At 39.8% G+C, this 21,134-nt stretch overlaps 1 protein-coding gene across 1 annotated transcript in view; it reads right to left on the bottom strand.

Moving 5' to 3' along the window:
• GPBP1L1 (GC-rich promoter binding protein 1 like 1) overlaps positions 1 to 21,134 on the bottom strand; it is a 60,450-nt gene that overhangs the window by 32,621 nt on the left and 6,695 nt on the right. Inside the window, exons 2-3 of the mRNA XM_036068604.2 lie at positions 2,760 to 3,777; positions 2,045 to 2,159 (exon numbers count right to left, since the gene is read on the bottom strand). Coding sequence (XP_035924497.1) covers positions 2,045 to 2,104 — 60 coding nt within the window. The 5' untranslated portion in view covers positions 2,105 to 2,159; positions 2,760 to 3,777. The remainder of the gene's footprint in view (positions 1 to 2,044; positions 2,160 to 2,759; positions 3,778 to 21,134) is intronic.

Here is a 21,134-nt window from a genome sequence, read left to right as displayed (position 1 = left end):
ACATATATATATATATATATAATGTATATATATATCCAGTTCTAGAACCATTTGCTAAAAAGACTATCACTTCCGCATTAAATTACCTTGGAACTTTAGTCAAAAATCAACTGACTGTATATATAGGACTATTTTTGAATTCTCTATTCTTTGCTCTCACTGCTTTATGTCTATCCTTATCCCAACACTGCAGAACTTTACTTACTGCAGCTTTACTGGAAATAGTGAAATCTCATTTCCCAATTCTTTATACTTACTTCACTGTGCTAGATTATTCTTTGCAGATAATAAGATCTACATACTTTTAAATGCTTTCCTGGATCCCACACCTAATCCCTCAGGTCCACCGTCCCCAAGCTTTGGGTCAGATGATGTTAATTATGAGATCTTGGGAATTTCAAAAGGGCAATTCAAAATGAGGTTTAGAGCAAAAGGTTGCGGGTCTAGATAGATCAGGAACATCTGCCCCAAAATTCACATTTAAAAATAGGGAAAGGGTGCCTGGGTGGCTCAGTCACCTGGGTGTCTGACTCCTGATTTTGGCTTCTTGGGTGGTGATCTCAGGGTTGTGAGATAGAGCCCTGTGCTTGAGATTCTCTCTTTCCCTCGCCCTCTGCCCCTCCCCACCACTCTCAAGCGCGGGCAACTCTCTCTCTCTCAAATAAATAAATACAATCTTAAAAACAAAACAACAAAACAAAAACAAAAAACAGGGGAAGGCGCCTGAGTGGCTCAGTCGGTTAAGTGCCCAACTCTTGATTTCAGCTCGAGTCATGATCTCAAGGTTCTGGGATTGAACCCTGTGTTGGCTCCATGCTTAGTGTGGGGTGTGCTTGGGTTTCTCTCTCTCTCCCCTCTTCCTCTGCCCCTCCCCCATTTGTATTCTCTCTGTAAAATAATAAAGTATTTTTAAAAATAGGGAAGATAGGCCTTTTTTTTTTTGAGATTACATGTCAACTGTGTCCCTCCTCTATTAGTTGGCAAAATGGGAACCATTTTTAAGTTTATTAGCTTCCCAAAGGTTTCCTTTATCAATAACTGAGGCTGTTCTTTTTTTTTTTTTTTTTTAAGATTTTATTTATTTATTTGAGAGAGAGAGCACAAGCAGGGGAAGAGGCAGGCGCCCAAGTGGGGCTTGATCCCAATACCCTGGGATCACGACCCAAGCCAAAGGCAGATGCTTAACCGACTGAGCCACCCAGGTGCCCCAATAATTGAGGCTGTTCTTCTGTACGTGACTAGGGCTACTTCACTCTATATGAACTGGTTGTTTTCACTTGTCTTTATTCCTAATGCAACATACATTTCCCCCCTGAAATTGTTACGTAGATTACCCCTAAAACATAATTTCTAGTATTTAATCTGAGATCCACGTAGTAGTCAATGTCTCTCCCTTTTCATCCTCCTCATCTACTACTATAGACAAATGTGCATTTACCCCAAGGGTCCATTTCCCCAAAAACCATTTCCCCTTTACCTCTGCCCCTCTATACTTAAGTAATAGGTTAGCAGATATGTTTTAGTTCCAAAGTGTAGTGCAGTTAATCCAGTAAATCTTTTTTTTAATAAAGATTTTATTTATTTATTTGAGAGAGAGAGAGAACAAGCATGAGTGGGGTATGGAGAGTGGGGGAAGAGGCAGAGGAAGAAGCAGACTCCCCGCTGAGCAGGGAGTCCTACATGGGGCTCGATCCCAGGACCCCGAGATCATGACCTGAGCCGAAGGCAGACACTTAACCAAGTGAATCACCCAGGCGCCCCTAATCCAGGAAGTCTTAAGTGTGCCACATGAGAAAAGCTTAGCATATAATGAAATAAGGGGAGGGGGAGATACTTGGCAATGGCAGGGCCCACAATGACTTCGACTGCCTAATTATTTATATCCTATTAAAAGAAATGTAGTAAGTCTATGAAAACATACTTTAAACCCTCAGGCAGGGTTGAATACACAAAAACACCTAGACTGCAAAACAGAGGCCATCAATAAGTTGGGGATAAAAAGAACTGATATTTGGAAGGTTACTAAAGGAATGAAGAACAGTACCTTAGCTGACTGTGGTGTTGAGAAATTTAGCCAAGCAGGAACAAAGTCATGCTGCGCCATTTAGGTCCAGTGTCTCTTTTCAGCAAGGTGAGGCATCCAACCTCATGGCCAGGATCTGAAAATGAGAAAACTCCAATCACTTATACTTGCAAGAACCTGATACCAATGTACAAAAGAGTCTGTGATTATTCTAAGCTCCCCTCTTTACAGAAAGACCTGCCACCTCTGAGCCTCTCTAAGACTACTTATCAGGCTCTATAACCTCAGAGAAGTTCTAAACAAAAGCAACAGTCCATGAATAATGACTATGAAAAACACATAAACAGAAAAATTTGACAGAGACCTGGAAGGTTATATGAAAACTGATGAATTCTTGAGTTTTAACAGAAGAACCTTAAGAATAAACATCTACTTAAAACTACTGGTACTTATGATAAGAGATTAACCTGCTTCAGGTACTCTGGTAACTTGTGGCAAAAGCAGAAAAGATCTTCCTAGAGAAGGAAGATAATAATCTCTCAAGAGTTGTTCTATTAGTTCACATTAATTCCCTCAAACACCCACTACTAGCATCAGTTTTCCTAGGAGATCCCCTGGTGTGGATACCACCCCACTAAAGCGCTCCAAAATTAAATACACCAGAAAACAGTAGCTATTTTCCATAATACATATACATACAGTCTTCTTCCAAAGTTAGAGATAGGAGAATATTTACCCCAGAGTGTAACCTCTGTGGTCCTGTTTCCCGAACTCCTTGAGTCTGCCAGCTGGATTTCCCACGAGGTTCTCTTGTTAAAAGGGTGCTTAAATAGGCTGGCCAGCAGCACGCCTTGTGATAAAGCACAAGGAAGCCAGGCTCTGTATGTATCACTCTTTCAAGTCCCCTCAATTGCTCATCTTAAACTATCTAGTTCCTGACACGTTTCCAAAAAGGGGAAGGGGAAAGGGGAAGGGGAAGGGGAACATAAAAAGTATTTGTTACATTTAAAAAATGGGGGGAAGGGGAAAGAGCTATGTCTATGTTCACCTCATTCAACTTCCTTGAGTGATGGCACTATGATGTTGCTTAAATAGATAATACATGGACATTTGCACATTGAGTGCAAACACTGTTCATAACCAGGTCATAGCTGGAAACACAGGTGAACTCCTGTGTGGGCAAATGATGCCATCAAAGCAACAGATCAAGAATATAACATTAAAGAGCTATAAAAGATCTTCTGAGCAGTCAATTCCAGTGACAAAATATCCACATAACAAAGCCCTTAATTTACAAATCTCATTATTCCTACAGAGCTGCTAGAAAGTGTGCAGATATGTATTTATATCTGTTTTATTCTTCAAAATCTAAGGACATGAAATCTTGTTTTTAATCAGACAGGAACTTAATATGTTTTCCTCCAAAGAATAGCAGCTTTCAAGGCAAATTTTTTGGGTTATATAAAGCTCCCAAATGTATCTTCTATTTCTTTGGTCTTCACTATTTAAATTCACAGCAAAATTAAAACAAGTAGAAAGAAAGAAGTTAAGGAGTAGTCAAGGAGTAAAACAGTTCCAAAGTGAGGTTTTCTTCTCTTCAGTTTTCTCTATTTCACTTGTTCTGCCTCTTCCTGAAGACTGAATTGAGCTGGAAGGTGATATGAAGAGTCTTCTACTGCTTTGGTAGAGTAGTCATTATTTTGGATCCATTTCAATAATTATTCAGTCATTTAAAAGGCCACAGGAATCTATCACTATAAATAAAAAAGCAAAATAACACAGTATCACAAGAGGCAAAATCATTGTTACATAGAATTGCTAAAATGAGATACAAATTATCAGTAAATAATAGGTACTAGTAATCAAAATTTTAAGTCCAATTTAGACATTAATTTAATGTGTCACCACCTATAATAACAACATAATTGGCTATAATTCTTTTAAGGATTTTTAAAGGATTTTAGACAGGTCACCTGAACAGAGTTTGTTTTATATAACCACATCTGTAATTAGCTATCAAATGTAATTCATAAATGCAGATTAGTCTGTTAGATTTACATTCTCTCATACACGTGAATAACTTGCTCTAAGTAATCACAAAGCCATATAACTTGCTTATTACCACAGTCTTCAACTAATACCACCAGAGCTAGATCTTTATTTTTTAAAAAAATATTTAATTAATTTATTTTGACAGAGAGAGTAAGAGAGAGAGCATGAGCACACAAGCAGGGGAAGCAGCAGGCAGAGGGAGAGGGAGAAGCAGGCTCCCTGCTGAGCGGGGAGAGCCCAATGTGGGACTCGATCCCAGGACCTTGGGATCATGAACTGAGCCAAAGGCAGATGCTTAACAGACTAAAGCCACCCAGGCGCCCCACATCTAGATCTTTAAAAACAAGTCATTTGTCATAGCATTCCTTCCTTTTCAGATATCTAGTTATCAACTGAGAGACTTAAGCTCTTAGGCTCTGACTTAAGATATACTGTAAAAGATGACATAAATATTTCTTTGGCAAATTCCCAACATTCTTCCAGGGGCTACAGAGTTTTTTGATGTAAGAGGGGGCTTGCATCTGTAGGCAATTCTGGTCTCTATTGGTAATAAAGTCTAGTTTGGAGGATATTTCTCATATAATAAATTGGCAGCCTTGCTCTACTGTTTTAAGTTCACAGGAATAAGAAATACCAAATTTGAGACAGTAAATACCTCTGTGGGGAAATGAAAGGAATCAAAAATGAGGTCTTGATGGCTTCAACTGCATCTGTAATGCCTTCTTTCTTTCTTTTAGAATTTTTTTTTTTTTTTAGATTTTATTTGTCAGAGAGAGAGAGCGAGCGTGCACAAGCAGGAGGAATGGCAGGCAGAGGTAGAAGCAGGCTCCCTATTGATCAAGGAGCCCAATGCGGGACTTGATCCCAAGATGTTGGGATCATGACCTGGGCAGAGGCAGACGTTTAACCAGCTGAGCCACCCAGGCATGCCTGTAATGCATTACTTCTTAAGGTGAGTGATAGATACATGGCTATTCACTTGTTGTCTACATTTTTTTGTTTTTCTAAAGATTTTATTTATTTGTCAGAGAGAGAAAGAGAGCCCAAGCAGGGGGAGTGGCAGGCAGAGGGAGAAGCAGGCTCTTCGCTGAGCAAGGAGCCGGATGTGGGACTCAATCCCAGGAGCCTGGGATCATGACCTGAGCCACCCAGGCATCCCGTGTCTTCACTTTTTTTAAACATTTACCAGTTTATTAAAGAATATGATAAAAAATATGAATCAACAGCCAGATGTAAGAGATACTTAGGGTGAGGTGAGAAGTGTAAGAGCTTCTGAGCTCTCTCCAGGTGCGTTGCTCCCCCCAATCTCCACATGTTCACCATTCTCTACGCTTTTTATATACTTATAATACTTAAAAGAGTAGTAACAGAACAAGCATAAAAAAGTTAAGTAAAAGATTTGCAATTTATAAGGTGAATACATACATATACATACACATAGACATATATCAATCACCCAGAGTACATATAGTCCTTCTGCACATATAGAAGTCATAAAAGCTGACCTTATACCAGCTAAAAGTCTCAGTTCCAAAGGATAAAATATTCTATGTTCTCAAGCATACTGTATTAAACTTAGAAAATAACTTTTCTCCTGAAGTTCCCACTCTCCTTCACCTTCCTGAAGAGATCCTGTCCAAAGCCATTAGGTGGGGCCAAGCAAGGTAAGATCTATGGGCAGCAGAGGCACAGAGCAGGGTGCTGGGGCCTAACCAGGATGTGAAGTATGTCCATGCAGGGTGAAGGACAGGGAAATGTGTGTATGGCAGTAGACCAGTGCAGGATGTCAGAGCCCATTAGGAAACATAAGGCGAATGTCCAAGTACGAGGGCAGCCCAATTGAGAGTGCAGGAGCCTGAGTAGAATGAGGAAGGCTCCTGGCGGAGGGACAAGGCCAAGCAAGTTGAGGGCTTCCATGCAGCAAAGTGCTTTGTACAGGTATTGCAAGCTGGGTGTAGTAAGGAAGGAATTCATGTAAGAAGAGGTAACTGGAGTTAGTTACCTACTGGGTACTTGAAAGTACAGGAGTCAGACTTCTTACTGTGGGAGAAAGGATGAGCTGATAAAGAAACTTTCAAAACACTTAAGCAGAATTACAAAAAACCACTATGAATAAATCTGCAATATAATAGGTGGAACAGTACTTAATGGAAAATAAGCTTTAAGAACACTTAAAAAAAAAAAAAGACTAAAGGGGCGGCTGGGTGGCTGAGTTGGTTAAGCTTTTGACTCTTGATTTCGGCTCAGGTCATCTCTCTCCCTCTCTCAAAAAACAAACAAAAAAACCAAAACCAAAATCAAAGCTAACCAAAATAAAACACCCCCCCCCCCAAAAAAACCCCAAAAAGCCAGAAAGGAGAGAAGCAAAAAAAAAAAAAAGAAGAAGAAGAAAAAATGGAGATAATTTAAAAAATGTATAATTAAAAGAGTAACAGGAGACAAATTGGTAAAACTGCTTGGGGGAAAAAGATACATATAAAAAAGACAGCATAAAAAGGGGACATAGGGGTGCCTGGGTGGCTCAGTCATTAAGCGTCTGCCTTCGGCTCAGGTCATGATCCCGGGGTTCTGGGATGGAGCCCCCCGCATCGGGCTCCCTGCTCCGCGGGAAGCCTGCTTCTCCCTCTCCCACTCCCCCTGCTTGTGTTCCCTCTCTTGCTGTGTCTCTGTCAAACAAATAAAATCTTTCAAAAAAAAAAAAAAGAAAAGAAAAAGGGGACATAAACACAACAGATTAAGAAATATGAGGAAAACAATATCATGAGCAATTTATATGCTAATAAATTTGAAAATCTTAAACTAGATAATTTCTATTACCTGGCAAATCTGGCACAGTAGAAACCTTGAACAGACCTGTATATACTATTATACAGCAAAGACACTTAAATGTGAATCAGGAAACTCTCCTTTTCAAAAGGGTCCCAGGTGAAGAAGAGAAGCTGAATCTCTGCCTGTAATTTGCTCTTGGTTAGCAAAGAGATGCCTCGTTAGTGAACTGGGACAGGGCGGTTAGCACTTTGGCCCAGACTTAAAGTTTGGACCAGCCTGCACAAAAGGAACAGCTAATTCAAGTACCATCCCTTGATATGGTTCAGTGGCCCAGGCCAGAGATTTTTAAAATCAGGAGTGATTGCAAGACACACTCTAGAAAAGACCAGCTTTTAATATAAACAAATTAAAAGAAGCCAATTCACAAAATATTTAGGAAGAAGAAAAATAAACAGAACTTCATAACTGATGGGATATGGGGGTGGGTGTAAAGGAGAAATATAGGCTCATTTCTAGCTTGTACAACTATGCAGATGACCATCATATCATTCGTTAATATAAGGAGTAAAAGCTGACTGGTTACTGTTCCTTCAGTGTAACTCAAGAGTTATTTTTTAAGATTTTATTTTTGGGGCGCCTGGGTGGCTCAGTCGTTAAGCGTCTGCCCTCAGCTCAGGTCATGGTCCCGGGGTCCTGGGATCGAGCCCCGCATCGGGCTCCCTGCTCCGCGGGAAGCCTGCTTCTCCCTCTCACTTCCCTTGCTTGTGTTCCCTCTCTCACTGTGTCTCTCTCTGTCAAATAAATAAATAAAATCTTTAAAAAAAAAAAAAAAAAAGATTTTATTTTTAAGTAATCTCTACACCCTAATGTGGGGCTCAAACCCACAACGTGAGACCAAGAGTCGCATGTTCCACCAACCAAGCCAGCCAGGAATCCCCAGAATTGTTTTTTTTTTTTTTTTTTTTTTATGTATGTCTATACCTGTAACTCCCAGTAATAAATATATAACAATATCCATGTAATAGGTTTTTATGAACAAGACATAACTGCTGCATGATTTTTATCTTAAGAATCTTGGTTTAGGGGCACCTGGGTGGCTCAACTGGTTGAGCACAGCCTTCGGCTTGGGTCATGATCCCAGGATCCTGGGATCGAGTCCCGTATCAGCTCCCTGCTCAGCGGGGCATCTGTTTCTCCTTCTCCCTCTGCCTCCACTCATGTTCTCTCTCTCTCTCAAATGAATAAATAAAATCTTTAAAAAAAAAAAATCTTGGTTTAGGGGCACCTGGGTGGCTCAGTCAATTGAGCGTTAGACTCTTGATTCCGGTTCAGGTCATGATCTCCAGGTCCTGGAATTGAGCCCTGTGTCGGGCTCCATGCTCAGCACACAGTCTGCTTGTTCCTCTCCCTCTGCCCCCGCCACCCCCCGCCCCTGAGCATATGCTCACTTTTCTCTTTCAAATAATAAAATCTTAAAAAAAAAAAAAAAAAAAGAATTTTGGTTTAAACCACAGAGAACTTTAAATTCAAGGCAAGGAGGTGAATCACCCATTAGGTTATTAAGCTGTTAGACACAAAGGAAAATACCTCAATTTTAAACATGAACAGTTCCGGGGCGCCTGGGTGGCTCAGTTGGTTAAGCGACTGCCTTCGGCTCAGGTCATGATCCTGGAGTCCTGGGATCGAGTCCCGCATCGGGCTCCCTGCTCAGCAAGGAGTCTGCTTCTCCCTCTGACCCTCCCCCCTCTCATGCTCGCTCTATCTCATTCTCTCTCTCAAATAAATAAATAAAATCTCAAAAAAAAAAAAAAATTTAAACATGAACAGTTCCTTTTCAAACCCCACTAGGCACATTCCAGTCTCCCAACTGACACTTATATACCATCTTTTCAGTCAATTCTCAATTCCAAATATCTCTAGCAGAGTCCCAGTTGAGGCAGTCATTGCAGAGGAAATATTAATTAGCAATGCTTTGCTACTGGTGTGAAAGTTCTAAAGCTGACATATATCCCATAACTACTTATCCACCATCCTGAATATACACTGACACCTAGGATGTAAAGTTATGTAAGAGTGTGGTCTATACACACATGTGCAGAGTATCTAGTGGGGAGGAGATAGATGACAAATGGGAGTGTTTAGTAAAAGGGAACAAATAAAAGATGAAAGAGGACAAAAAAGAAATTCCTGTTCTGGAAGCAAAAGATTAAAGAGAAACATTACAAAATGCCAATAATGGTTTTATTAGGATGGTGGAACTATGGGCATTTTGTTTTATCTTCCCTATTAGTCAATGTTTCTGTAATGAAATTACTTTGCTCTGCAATTTTTTGGAAAATTTTATTCTTTGGTGATGCCTTTTGGAGCTGTGGCTATCTTTCTTCTTCTTCTTCTTTTTTTTTTTTTTTAAAGAATTTTATTTTATTTATTTATTTTATTTATTTATTTGAGAAAGAGAGGGCACAAGAGGGGATAGGGTCAGAGGGAGAAGTAGACTCCCTGCCGAGCAGGGAGCCCAACGTGGGACTCGATCCCAGGACTCCAGGATCATGACCTGAGCCGAAGGCAGTAGCTTAACCAACTAAGCAACCCAGGCGCCTTGTGGCTATCTTTCTAGACTGACTAATTGAAGGGGCTCCTGCAAACTACTGAGAAATATGGAAAGGAAAAATACATCACTTAAAAGTTCCTTAGAACTTTAAAAAACATTGCCCAAGATTAAGCTGGAGGGGAGATCAAGATTTTTAAAATATATATTATATATAAAATATGTATTATATTCACATATTAACATTTTATTAAATAATATATATATATATATATTTTAAAGTAGGCTCCACACCCAGCATGGAGCCCAACACGAGGCTTGAACTCAGAACCCTGAGATCAAGACCTGACCTGAGGGCGCCTGGGTGGCTTGGTTGGTTAAGCGTCTGCCTTGGGCTCATGTATGCCTAGCAATCTACAAAGTACTTCACAACATGATCTAATTTTATCCTTTATAATTAAGCTTGTAATGCAAGGAAAAAATGTCCCTGCCAAGGACTTTCCCTCAATCTCTTCTACCTTAGGCTCCCTTTACCACTGTGTTGATTTCAATCCATCATTTTCTTCACAGTCCAGCAGTGTCACCATCTACTACTCCTCCTAACTTCAACCTCTAGCTATACCGGTTTCACTTGAATTAACAACAACAACAAAAACAACCACACCCACTTCTCCCCCAGCTTTAAACAAAACCCCTTCCTAAAGTCTGTATTTCCCTCTAGGTATTTATGTTCACTTCCCTTCAGTCTTAATAAACTTCTATAAAGAGCAGTGTATCCTTAGTGTCTTCATTTTCTCACTTCCCCATTTATTCCTTGGGCCATAGCAAGGACTTGTTGAAGTGTGTCTAAAACTGTGTCCAAGCTACACCAAGAACATGTCCCAGTTTCACGTTTCACATGGTTCTAAGTTGTTGAGGGTGAAAAGGTCCAAATTTACTTCCAAGAGATCAATGTTACATATCTGAATAAAAGGAACATATCATAAAGTTTGAAAACGTGTTTTTTTAAAAAAAGAAATATATTAAACATATGTTGGGGGTTTATATTACCTTTTTTTTTTTTTTTTAAAGATTTTATTTATTTGTCAGGGGTGGGGGACAAGCAGGGGGAGTGGCAGGCAGAGGGGGAAGCAGACTCCCTGCTGAGCAAGGAGCCCAATGCAGGACTCGATCCCAGGACCCCGGGATCATACCTGAGCCGAAGGAAGACGCGCAACTGACTGAGCCACCCAAGCCTCCCTATATTACATTTTCTTGACTAGGTATTCAGAACATGAAGAAACATTTCAATTAACTTTTGCTGAAAGATTTCAGATACTATATATTTACATTCATTTTTAAGTGTAAATCTTTCGGTCACATCAAACATCAAGCATTTCAATGCACATTTACTCATTCCTACCATATACTTATTTGCTTAACATAAAGTGACTTCGTGAATTCTACTGTTTCAAAAAGTTGCTAGCAAAATAATTCACACTCTTAAAAACAGAACACCTACATCTATATGTTAGGTAGGACAAGTGGTCCTGAAATGCAATCTAGGCTATAATGACTTAAACTTAATAAAAACAAAAACCACTTCATTTAATTCCAGTAATTTCTTCCCCTCAGATGCGGACATCCCATTTTAATTCTAAAGCATAATTATAAGCACATCTTCAACCATGAAATGAAATTTCTATTTCTACCTGCACTAGATGCAATAATTCAAAAGTTACTTCCATTTCACCACTGAGGTTTGGCTCTAATACAATTTTTTAAAAGTTTTATTCATTTATTTTAGAGAGAGAAAACATGCGTGGGGTGGGGGCAGGGTGAAGAGGGAGAATCCCAAGCAGACTCCACACTGAGTGGGGAGCCCGATGCAGTGCTTGATCTCACCACCCTGAGATCACAACCCAAGCGGAACTCAACAATCAGATGCTCAACTGACTGAGCCACCAAGGTGCCCCTCTAATATAAATTTTTTAAATAACCTATGGGAAAATCCAAAAATATGCAGTGTCTAATTTTTAACCAATCTTGTGTTTAATTTTAGCTTCATAAAGTTCCTGTAAGTACAAGAGTAATAGATATAGTCATTTGGTAAGCCTTCTTTAGAAAAGGCTTTTGGGTCTATCTCTTAGAAACTGACAAATTTAATGACTGGGTTACAAATCATTAAACAGATCAGGTAGTTTACAATCTGTGTACAGGCATACTTTGGAGATAGTATAGATTCAGTTCCAGACCATCACAAAAAAGCAAATATCACCACAGAGCTAGGTAAATGAATTCTTGGGTTTCATGGTACACCTAAGCTGTTTACACTATACTGTATTATAAAGTGTGAATAGCATTATGCTTAAAAAATAATGTACATATAGCTTAATTAAAAACACTGTATAGCTAAAAAATGCTAACCATCATCTGATTTTCCAACTAGTCATAATCTTTTTGCTGGTGGAGGGTCCTGACTTGGATTGTTGCTGCAGCTTCTACATTAGCACTTACTGCTTCACCTTGCACTTTTCTGTTACAGAGATGGTTTCTTTCCTCAATCTCATGAACCCACCTCTGCTGGCTTTGAACTTTTCTTCTGCAGCTTCCTCCCCTCTTTCGGCCTTCACAGAATTGAAGAGAGTTAGGGTCTTGCTCTGCATCAGGTTTTGGCATAAGGGAGTGTTACTATGGCTGGTTTGATCTTCTATTCGGGCCACTCAAACTTTCTTCATGTTAGCAATAAGGCCATTCTGCTTTCTTCACATTCATGTGTTCACTGCAGTAGCACTTTTAATTTTCTTCAAGAAGTTTTCCTTTAGTCACAGCTTGGCTAACTGTTTGGCTCAAGGGGCCTAGCTTTTGGCCTGTCTCAGCTTTCAACATGCCTTCCCCACATGCTTAATCATTTATGGCTTTTGATTTAAAGTGAGACACCTGCAACTCTTCCTTTCACAGGAACACTCAGAGGCCATTGTGGGGTTATTAACTGGCCTAATTTCAACATTGTTGTGTCTCAGGGAATAGGGAGGCCTGAGGAGAGGGAGAGAAACGGGAGCAGTCAGAACAAACATTTATTAAGTTTGCCGTCTTAGTGATGCCCCAAAACAATTACAATGGTAACATCAAAGATCATTGATCACAGATCACCATAACAAATATAGTAATAATGAAAAAGTTTGAAACAGGGGCGACTGCATGGCTCAGTTGGTTAAGAGTCTGCCTTCGGCTCAGGTCATGATTCCAGAGTCCTGGCACGCTCTCTCTCATGAACGCACTCTCAAATAAAATCTTTAAAAGAAAAAAAAGAAAAAGTTTGAAATATTGTGAGAATTACCAAAATGTGAGAGAGAGACAAGAAGTGAGAAAATGCTGTTGGAAAAATGGCACCAAAAGACTTGCTCAACACAAGGCTGCCATAAATCTTCAATTTGAAAAAAACGCAGAATCTGTGAAGTGCAGTAAAACAAGGTATGCCTGTATTTCACAGAACTGAAAAAGGATGTAACCTAGTTCTCAGCTAAGAGATCACTAAAAATAACTTTTGATGATGGACTGTGAAATGATTCTTGGTAAATAACTGAAAGAATTTAAAGAAGTGAGTGGCGCTGATGTAACAAACCATATACAACTTCTTAGAAATCACATTCAGGGGCACCTAGGTGGCTCAGTTGGTTAAGCAGCCAGGCTCTTGATTTTGGCTTGGGGCGTCTGGGTGGCTCAGTAAATTGAGCGACTGATTCTTGGTTTCAGCTTGGGTGGTGATCTCAGGGTCGTGGGAATCAGACCTATGTTAGGCTTGTGTTGAGTGTGGAGCCTGCCTGGGATTCTCTCTCTCCCTCTTCCTCTGCCCCTTCACTCCGCACTGTGCATACATGCACCCTCCCTCTCTCTCTCAAAAAAAGATTCTCTCTCCCTCTGCTCATGCTCTCTCTCTCAAATAAATAAAATCTTAAAAAAAAAGAAAAAAAAGAAAAGAAATCTCCCCCTCCCCCCCCCCCCGGAGAGAGAGCACCCATAAGCTGGGGGGTGGGATGGGATGGGGGGGGGAGGGATAGAATCTTAAGCAGGCTCCACACCCAGCATGGAGCCTGATGTGGGTCTCGATTTCACAACCCTGAGATCATGACCTGAGCTGAAACCAAGAGTCAGATGCTTAACTGACTGAGCTACCCAGGTGCCCTGCCAATCCCCTCTTAAAATTCCTTCTCATGGTTTCCATCACATTACATCATTAGACGAGCAGTTTTCAGTGGTGGACTGCAGCAAGCTATATAAAATTTCAAAGAATGTTTCAAGGGTTGATACTGGTTGTAAATTTTATTTGGATAAGCAAAACATTAAAAAAAAATCCTAACAATACCACTTCATAAGAGAAAAGGCAATAAATGCTGTAAAAGACAGACAAATCTGGGAAAAAAGGACAGCTCATCTTAAGAAAAAAACAAGTTGGCATCCTTACACGTATACTCTTCATAAAGAGCTGGTGAAATCTTTCTCAGAGAGCAGCGTGAGTGGCAACCAATGCATTAAGATATCCTGGTCCTTTCCCTATGATCCCTGTGATTACTCCTTTTTCCTTTTGCCCTGTAAATATAATGGCTACTTAAAAGCTTTGATGCAGCACTTTTTTTGTTTCTCTGTAATTTCTTCACCATCTCACTCATTTTTAAGTCTTCAGTTCTCATCTCTAAGTGGGTCCCACTTCATGAAGCATTTTATCACACATATACCTATACTCAAGCATCTATCACAGTGCATTACATTTACCTGTTTATGTATTTATCTCCCCTACAAACAGGGCACACTTGGGTAGGGATTAATAGCAAATGGGATAATTTCTTAGTATAGATAGCATGCCCATTAAATAATAACTTCTTTTTTTAAGAGATGTTGACAATTTCATCAATTAGTATTCTCCTTTATCTTACTGTTAAAACCTCTCCTTGAACATTCCTTAAACTGCAGAGCCCAAGCCTATACCCATGTATATCTTCATATATTCACTGGCTTTAATAAGTCCTTTCTAAATCTCAGGATTTGAGGGGCACCAGGCTGGCTCAGTCAGTGGAGCATGCAGCTCTTGATCTCAGGGTCATGAGTTTGAGCCCCCCGTTGGGAATGGAGATTGCTTAAACAAACAAACAAACAAACAAACAAACAAATCCCAGGATTTGAAAAGAAAACTTAGGTCTAAATGTCTACCACTTTCACTTCATCTAAAGGACTGAGTCACCCTACATAGTCTATAATCGCTTCCTGTCTGCACATCAATTTTTCCTCCTTAAGACCTCAATAAGGAGAATACCAGGGTTACTGGTGCATTGCTTAGTTCATCTTTAATCCATCCTCATGTACTTCACAGTACAGAAAAGAGCCCAAAGTCATTTTCTACCTTAGTATTTAAGTATTTTAGTTTTAGAGGAGACAAATTCCTACCTAAGAATTTCTAAAGGACATGAAATTTGAGCATGTCTTTTAATGTACTAAAAAGGGATACAGGACACCTTTAAGATTTTTTCCATTAACTAACTGCATTTCACATGTCACAGTTGCATGCGGCTAGTGACTACTATATTGTACATTGCAGCATAGACTTTGCAGAATCCTGTCCTGGATCCAATCAGACCAGTAGAAAGCCAGGCATTGATGGCTAGGAAGCTTTGAGACAAATGTGTGGTTGTCTCTAGAACATCTATATATGGAAGTTAAGGCATGCCTTATGTAGGCTTACCTAACACCAGCATTTACCTTGTTTTCTCTCTGCTTAATTTTTAAAAGTTACTTTTCATGTATTTTGCTTTGCTGTATTAAATGCATTTTTATAAACAACAACAAAAAAAGACTTTTTTCCACTAGAGCATTTCTGTTAAGAAAGTACTTAATTCCATGGTTATTAATATGGATAAGTGAAGTCTGCTATTATATGATTAGGGTTCAATAAACAACAACAAAAAATCTATTTCTAGTATAAACTCAATGATAACAAAGTTATTTCTGTCAAAAGCCATAACTGGACATTTAACATATTACCTTGCCCACAGGAGATATGCATGTGATATGCAAGTGCTCTGAAATAATATAAAGCATGATATAAAACATTACCTTGAATTAATCACAAATTCATACTTTTCTTTTTTTAAGATTTTATTTATTTATTTGACAGAGAGAGACACAGCGAGAGAGGGAACACAAGCAGGGGGAGTGGGAGAGGGAGAAGCTGGGACTTGATCCCAGGACCCTGGGATCATGACCTGAGCCGAAGGCAGTCGCTTAACCGACTTAGCCACCCAGGCGCCCAAATTCATACTTTTAAAACCTGAGTCAAATCATGACATACTATTTTACACCTACTAAACTGGCAAAAACAAATTCTGAAACTATCAAGTGTTGGTAAAGATGTAAAGTGAACAAGAAATTCTTATATATTGCTGATGGGACTGTAAACCCATACAACCACTTTGGAAAAGTTTGGCAAATATAAAGTTGAAGTTGTGCCACCTCTATGACCCACCATTTTTTTAAAAAAGATTTATTTATTTGGGGGGGGGGGCAGAGAGAGAGGGAGAATCTCACGCAGACTCCCTGCTAAGTGCGGAGCCTGATGCATGGCTGGATCCCATGACCCAAGCCGAAATCAAGAGTCAGAGGCCCAACCAATTGAGCCACCCAGGCACCCTGACCCACTAATTTTAATCACACATGAACACCACACAAAAAATATAAAACTGTTCATTATAGCATTGTATACAATAGACAAAAAATTAAATCACTAAATGTCCACCAACAGGATAATGATTAAATTGTGGTATATTTGTACAAGTACTGCATAGCAGGAAATGGTTAGATACACATAAACAAAACTGATGAAGCTCACAAAATTAAAAAAGTTGTAAAAACTGGCAGCTCTTTCTGCCCTTGGGTCCTATCCCCATGCTTTAATAAAAACACCTTTTTGTGGGCACCTGGGTGGCTCAGTTGGTTGAGCATCTGCCTTCGGCTCAGGTCACGATCTCAGGGTCCTGGGATCGAGTTCTACATCAGGCTCGCACTCAACTCGAAATCTGCTTCAGAATTCTCTCTCCCCCTCTGCCCCTCCCCCAGCTCACTTGTGCTCTCTCTCTCCCTTTCTAAAATAAATAAAGCTTTTAAAAAAATTAACTTTAGGGCGCCTGGGTGGCTCAGGCGTCTGCCTTCAACTCAGGTCATGATCCCAGGGTCCTGGGATTGGGTCCTGCATCGGGCTCCCTACTCAGTGGGGAATCTGCTTCTCCCTCTGCTTCTCCCCCCTTCTTGTGATCTCTCTCTCTCTCAAGTAAATAAACAAAATCTTTTTAAAAAAAACCTAATTTTAAGTGGATCAAAGGCCTGAATGTAAGAGCTAAAAGTAAACATAAGAGTAAATCTTTGTGATCTTAGGTTAGGCAATGATCAATTAGATATCATCAAAATTAAAAATGTTTGTGCTTCAGGGGCACCAGGCTGGCGCGCTCAGAAGGGTGTGTGATTCTTGATCTCTGGGTTGTGAGTTTGAGTGCCATGTTGGGCGTAGAGATTAAATAAATAAAACTTAAAAAAAAAGTGTGCTTCAAAAGACAGACACCCTCAAGAAAGTGAAAAGACAACCCAAAGACTTAGATAAGATAGTTAAACAACCCAAGTGTCTACACATGGATGAATGGATACAGAGGGGAGCCTGGGTGGCACTGTCGGTTAAGCGTCCAACTCTTGGTTTCAGCTCAGGCCGTGATCTCAGGGTTGTGAGATGGAGCCCTGCATCCGGCTCTGCACTCAGCAGGGAGTTTCTCTCTCCCTTTCCTTTTGCCCCTCCCCATTGCTTGCTCTCCCACTCTCTAAAAAATAAATCTCAAAAAAGAAAAGAAAGAAAATGTGTCACCCTCACCGCACGCAGAATATTATTAGCCATAAAAAAGAATGGGCGGCTCAGTTGGTTAAGTGTTTGCTTTTGACTCAGGTCATGATCCCAGAGTCCTGGGATTGAGCCCTGTGTCGGGCTCCCTGCTCAGCCAGGAGTCTGCTCATCTCTCTCCCTCTGCCCTGCTCATGCGAGCGCTCTCTCTCTCTCTCTCGCTAATAAATAAATAAAATTAAAAAAAAAAAAAGGAAGAAATCTTCCCATTTGTGACAACATAGATGGACCTCAAAGGCATTATGCTAAGTGAAATAAGTCAAACAGAAAAAGACAAATACAGTATGATCTCTCTTATATGTGAAATCTACAAAAACACCAAAAGGTTTAAACTTCCAGTAATAAATTTCAGTCATGGGGATGTAACATACAACATGGTGATTATAATTATACTGCACTGCATAGTTGAAAGTGGCTGAGAGAGCTTAAAAGTTCTCATACCAGAGAAAAATTTTCTAGCAATGCATAGTGACAGATATTAACTAGACTTACTGTGATCATTTTACAACATACACAAATACCTTATCATTATGTTGTACACATGAAACAAATATAATGTTGCATGTCCACTGTGTATCAATAAAATAAAGAACTCTTGCAACTCGGCAATAAAAAGACAAATAACCCAATTAAGGGCGCCTGGGAGGCTCAGTCGTTGGGCGTCTGCCTTCGGCTCAGGTCATGGTCCCAGGATCCTGGAATCCAGCCCCGCATCGGGCTCCCTGCTCAGCGGGAAGTCTGCTTCTCCCTCTCTCACTCTCCCTGCTTGTGTTCCCGCTCTTGCTCTCTCTCTCTCTCTCTCAAATAAATAAATAAAATCTTAAAAAAAAAAAAGTGGACAGGGGCGGCTAGGTGGCTTAAGTTGGTTAAGTGTCCAACTCTTGATTTCGGCTCAGGTTGTGATCTCAGCGTTGTAAGACCGAGCCCTGAATTGGGCTCCACGTTCTGCAGCGAGTCTGTTTGAGATTCTTTCTCCCTCTGCCCCTCCCCCCACTTGTGTGTGCACTCTCTCTCTCAAATAAAATCTTTAAAAAATAAAAAATTTAAAAAGTAGACAAAGGATTTGAGTAAACATTTCTCCAAAGAAGATATTCAAAATACTACTAAGCATAGGAAAAGATGCTTAACATCATTAGCCACGAGGGAAATGCAAATCAAAACCACGAGATACTATTTCACACCCACTAAGATGGTTATAATAAAATATAGACATAATAACAAGTGTTGCTGAAGATGCAGAGAAACTGAAACCACCATACACTGTTGGTGGGAATGTATAATGCTGCAGGCTCCCTGAACACAGATTCTCAAAAAGTTAAACAGAGTTACCACAGGACCTAGCAATTGCACTCCAAAAAGATCCAAGAAAGATGTAAACATATGTTCACACAAAAGCTTGTACCTCATAGTTCATAGCAGCATTATTCATAATAAATAGCCACAGAGAGGCAACAATTCAAATGCCCATCAACTGATGACTAGATACACAAAATGTGGTATATTCATACAACAGAATAGGATACATCAATACAAACAAATAAAATACTGATACACAGTACAACCTGGATGAACCTTAAAAACATTATGCTAAGTGAGGAAAGTCAGACGTAAGAGATCACTTACTGTATAATTCTATATGAAAAGTCCAGAATAGGTAAATCCATAGAGACAGAAAAATCAGTGGTAGCCTACTGCTAATGATAATGGAGTTTCTTTTTGGGGTGATGAAAGCATTCTAAAATTTGACAGTGGCAGTGATTGTACAACTCTGTGAATATACTAAAAAAATCACTGAATTGTACACATTTATTTTTTAAATGATTTTATTTATTTATTTGACAGAGAGAGTGAGAGAGCACCCAAGTAGGCAGAGGGGCAGGCAGAGGGTGAGGGAGAAGCAGGCTCCCCGCTGAGCAGAGAGCCCGAAGCAGGGCTCAATACCAGGATGAGATCATGACCTGAGCCGAAGGCAGATGCTTACCCGACAGAGCCACCCAGGTGCCCCTGAATTGTACACTTAAAATGTGTGAATTTGGGGCATCTGGGTGGCTCAGTCAGTTAACTGTCTGCCTTCAGCTCAGGTCATGATCTCAGGGTCCTGGGATTGAGCCCTGCATCGGGCTCCCTGCTCAGTGGGGAGTCTGCTTCTCCCTCTCCCTCTGCCCCTCCCCCTGCTCGTGCCTGCTCTCTCAAATAAAATCTTTTAAAAAATGTGAATTTTAGATTATGTAAATTATATCTCAATAAAGCTGTCTTTAAAAAAAATTAGGACAGTGATTGATAAGGGACTGGGAACTTCTAATGCAAAGTAACACCATGCAAATTATTTTCTTGTTGCAAGGAGAGAAGACTCACTGTTTAATATATGGATCAGACTACTATCACCTTAATCTAAGGCTCAATCTTAGCATTGTGAAAGTAGGTCAACGAGGTATTACGTGTTTTATAAATAAAATGCAGAATGATATACCTACGATGTATTCTGGCCAAAAATGTTTTGATGTGAATCTATCAAATTTTTAGATGTACACCTTAGAGAAAAATATAAGAATTAAAGAGACAAACTAAATGACAACACAGAACACAACTGTACAAAACCATTTCAGGATAGATAGAGCAGTCTCAAACTCAGTATCACTGAATAAGGACTATGCTAGATTAAAGAGACATAAGGAAATTAAAGTGTTACATGTAACAAGGTCTTGGATCAGATACTAGTATTGAATAGCTAGCTAGTACTGAATAGCTATCACCTGGGGGAATTCACTTATGTGTTTTTATTTTTTTTTAAGATTATTTATTTGAGGGCAGGGGAGGAGGGGCAGAGGGAGAGAATGTTCACGCAGACTCCCTGCTGAGCGTGGAGCCCAATTCCGTGACCCATGAGATCAAGACCTGAGTTGAAACCAAGAGTCAAATGCTTAACCACCGGAACAACCCAAGCGCCCCTGGGGGAATTTAAATTGCACCTGGATATTAGAAGAAATAAACATTTATTCACACTGAAGAATGGGTATTACCAACTAAAAAAGCAAGTTGCTGGGTGCCTGGCTGGCTCAGTCATTAAGCGTCTGCCTTCGGCTCAGGTCATGATCCCAGGGTCCTGGGATCAAGCCCCGCATCGGGCTCCCTGCTTGGCGGGGAGCCTGCTTCTCCCTCTCCTACTCCCCCTGCTTGTGTCCCCTCTCTCACTGTCTCTCTCTGTCAAATAAATAAATAATATCGTAAAAGAAAAAAAAAAAAGCAAGTTGCAAGTTAATCTCATTTTAGTAAAATAAAAATAAAAACCTACATATATGTGCTTAGAGAAAGATCTGGAAAAAGGGCACCAAAGTTACAGTAGTGATTTCTGGATGAGGAGAATATTTTTACTTTTACATATGTATATTTCCTAATATTCTATCTAGCATAATACTGCTTTTGTAATAATAAAAGAATCTTTAAAAGACAAAGTCACATGGGGAACTTTAACAAACAGTACACAGGCCTTCCTCCAGCTAAATTTTAAAAGGTTGAGAACTACGGCTTTAAAAACTTGGGAGTAGATAAAAAGGAAAATTCTTGTCCAAGATTGTCTTTTAAAAATACATTCATATAAGTTTTTCACTTCATGAGTTAGGAGACTACCCTAATAGAGGCAGTCACAAACAAAATCTTCTAGAGGAGCAAATTATATAAGCCAATTTTATAAATCAGGGTCTTTGGTTGAAAAAAAGAAACTATACTTAGATAAACAGAAAAGGAATTTATCAGAAATATATTGGGAGTTCAGAGAATGACTGAGAGCCTCCTTGACTTTGCAAACATGTAGAAACCAAGTTAAGCTAAGC

This window comes from Halichoerus grypus, chromosome 5 (assembly GCF_964656455.1).
Source record: "Halichoerus grypus chromosome 5, mHalGry1.hap1.1, whole genome shotgun sequence".
In the NCBI taxonomy this organism is placed as follows: Eukaryota; Metazoa; Chordata; class Mammalia; order Carnivora; family Phocidae; genus Halichoerus; species Halichoerus grypus.
The sequence above is the reverse complement of the archived record's forward strand: the minus strand, read 5'-3'. Positions and strand labels throughout refer to the sequence as shown.